At 43.2% G+C, this 2500-nt stretch overlaps 1 protein-coding gene across 1 annotated transcript in view; it reads left to right on the forward strand.

The window, feature by feature from the left end:
* The window catches only part of LOC143017815 (small G protein signaling modulator 1-like), a 542861-nt gene that overhangs the window by 423247 nt on the left and 117114 nt on the right, over positions 1 to 2500 (forward strand). The window contains exon 9 of the mRNA XM_076172716.1: positions 166 to 315. Within this exon, the coding sequence (XP_076028831.1) occupies positions 166 to 315 (150 nt within the window). The remainder of the gene's footprint in view (positions 1 to 165; positions 316 to 2500) is intronic.

The following is a 2500-nucleotide window of genomic DNA, read 5'->3' on the forward strand; positions in this document are numbered from 1 at the left end:
ATATATATATATGTATATATATATATATATATATATATGTAGTGTTTGTGCGTGTGTATGTGTTTGAACTATACATTTGTGAATAAGTATAAGTTCATAAATGTATACCATATTTTCAAATTACACTCGACATAAATGACATTAATTTGCTTTGTCTTCCCATAGTACCGGAAGCCCGTCAGCTCCTGCGTCATTGAAGACGGCGCCACGACAAGGTCGTCAGCGCCCGTCAGCGCTCGGGACTACGTTGAGAGTCTCCACCAGAATAACAAGGCTACCCTCCTCTACGGGAAAAACAACGTTCTTGTCCAGCCGGTAAGTAAGTGGGAAGCTGGCAAAGAGTGTGACACTGGAGTCTCGTGGCCTCTGGTTGCCTGTCTTTCTTCGTTTACTCCCCCACCCCTCCCCCACCCCCTCCCCACCACCTCCCCACCACGTTCCCAATACCCTCCCCCACCCCCTCCCCACCCCCTCCCCACCCCGTTCCCAATACCCTCCCCCACCCCCTCCCCACCCCGTTCCCAATACCCTCCCCCACCCCCTCCCCACCCCGTTCCCAATACCCTCCCCCACCCCCTCCCTTACTCGTTCCCAATACCCTCTACCCTCCCTCCCCATCCCCTTTGTCTCCACATTCTCCAAGTGATACATAAGAACATAGGAATGGAGGAGACTGCAAGAGATCATAAGAGTCTACGCTAGGCAGTTCCATGTCCCTTACCACCTGTCATCCGTGTCCATATAGTAATCTAATCTCCTCTTAAAACGACCAATAGTTTCTTCAGCACTCACTACATGGTTACTAAGTCTCTTCCATTCGATAACCACTCTGCTGGTACACCAGTTCTTGTCTATTTCCTTCTCAAACCTAAATTTGTCCAATTTAAGACCCTTACTACGAGTCCTGCCCTGGTGTGTTAATATGATGACCTTGCCTGCATATTTGTGTGGCTTTTCTGGAGACCTGACGCGTGCGAACTGTGTTCAATTGCGTATTCTCAAAATTGACTTAAAGTTCAAAATTAAAGATCCATTTCGTTTTTTGTGGAAATTCACCAAAGAATGTCATTTTGTAAATTTAAACCAACCTAAACAACCTTAGTCCAACATTAACCTTCACCTAATCTAACTTAATCTAACCAACCCAACCCTAACCTAACATTACTTAAACTATCCCAACCTAATCAAACCTAATATAACCTATCCCAATATAACCTAACCTAACCTAACCTAACAACCTAACCTAACAACCTAACCTTACCTTACCCAACCTAACCAACCCGAATCCAACACTAACCTTCCCAAATCTAACTTAATCTAACCAACCCAATCCTAACATAACCTTACTTAACCTAACCTAACCTAACCTATCCTAATCTAACCTAAACTAACCTAACCTTACTCAACCTAAACAACCTTAACATTCCCAAATCTAACTTAATCTAATCAACGCAATCCTAAACTAACCTTACTTAACCTAACGTATCCTAACTTGACCTGTCCTAATCTAACCTAACCTAACTTTACTCAACCGAAATAGCCCTAATCCAACACTAACCTTCCCAAATCAAACTTAATCTAACCAACTCAACCCTAACATAACCTTACCTTTACTAACTCAACCCTAACATAACCTTACCTCTACCTAAACTTACCAAAATTAACCTAATCTAACCTAACCAACCAACCTAACCTAACCTAACCTAACCTAACATTACCTAACCCAATCTAATCTAACCTAACTTAGTCTTACCCAACCTAACCTAACCTAACCTAACCTAACATACTCCAACCTAACCCAACCCAGCATAACCTAACCCAACCTAACCTAACCTGACTTAATGTAACCTAACCTAACTAACCCAACCCAACCCAGCATAACCTAACCCAACCTAACCTAACCTGACTTAATGTAACCTAACCTAACTAACCCAACCCAACACAACCCAACCTAACCCAACCTGACCTAACGTAACCTAAACTAACCTGACCCAATCCAACCCAATCTAACCTAACCTAACCTAACCCCATGTAACCTCCATTTCATTATTTCTGAACCAGTCAGGTATTTGACTTTGAAACGTGCTTACTTATCTTACGCTAGGCTAGCAAAACCCTAATTAATCTAACTTAACCAAACTTAAGCATTTCTTTCCCAAAGGGTCTCTCCCTTGACTGCTCTTGGGAAACCAACTTCCTTAGCAGATATGTATTCATCTCAGAAGGAGATGAAGGATGACCTGGACATTCTTTCACTGCTTTGCCGATGTTTCTCCTAAGTGAATAAAATCACCTGGCGGCAGCCAAAACAAATATACTAAAGGCGGGAATGAGGGAAAGGGTTAGACATTAACCCTTTGCAACATAGGATTCGATCCGGGTGAAGAGTTATCGATTTTGTATAGTAACGGAGCACACACTAGCGCGCGCGCGGGTGTGTGTGTGTGTGTGTGCGCGTATGTGTGTATGATTCACCACAATCTTTGATCACGTGCTGGAC

The sequence above is a fragment of the Oratosquilla oratoria genome, chromosome 33, assembly GCF_046742065.1.
Source record: "Oratosquilla oratoria isolate Oo_2021 chromosome 33, ASM4674206v1, whole genome shotgun sequence".
NCBI classification, from domain to species: Eukaryota; Metazoa; Arthropoda; class Malacostraca; order Stomatopoda; family Squillidae; genus Oratosquilla; species Oratosquilla oratoria.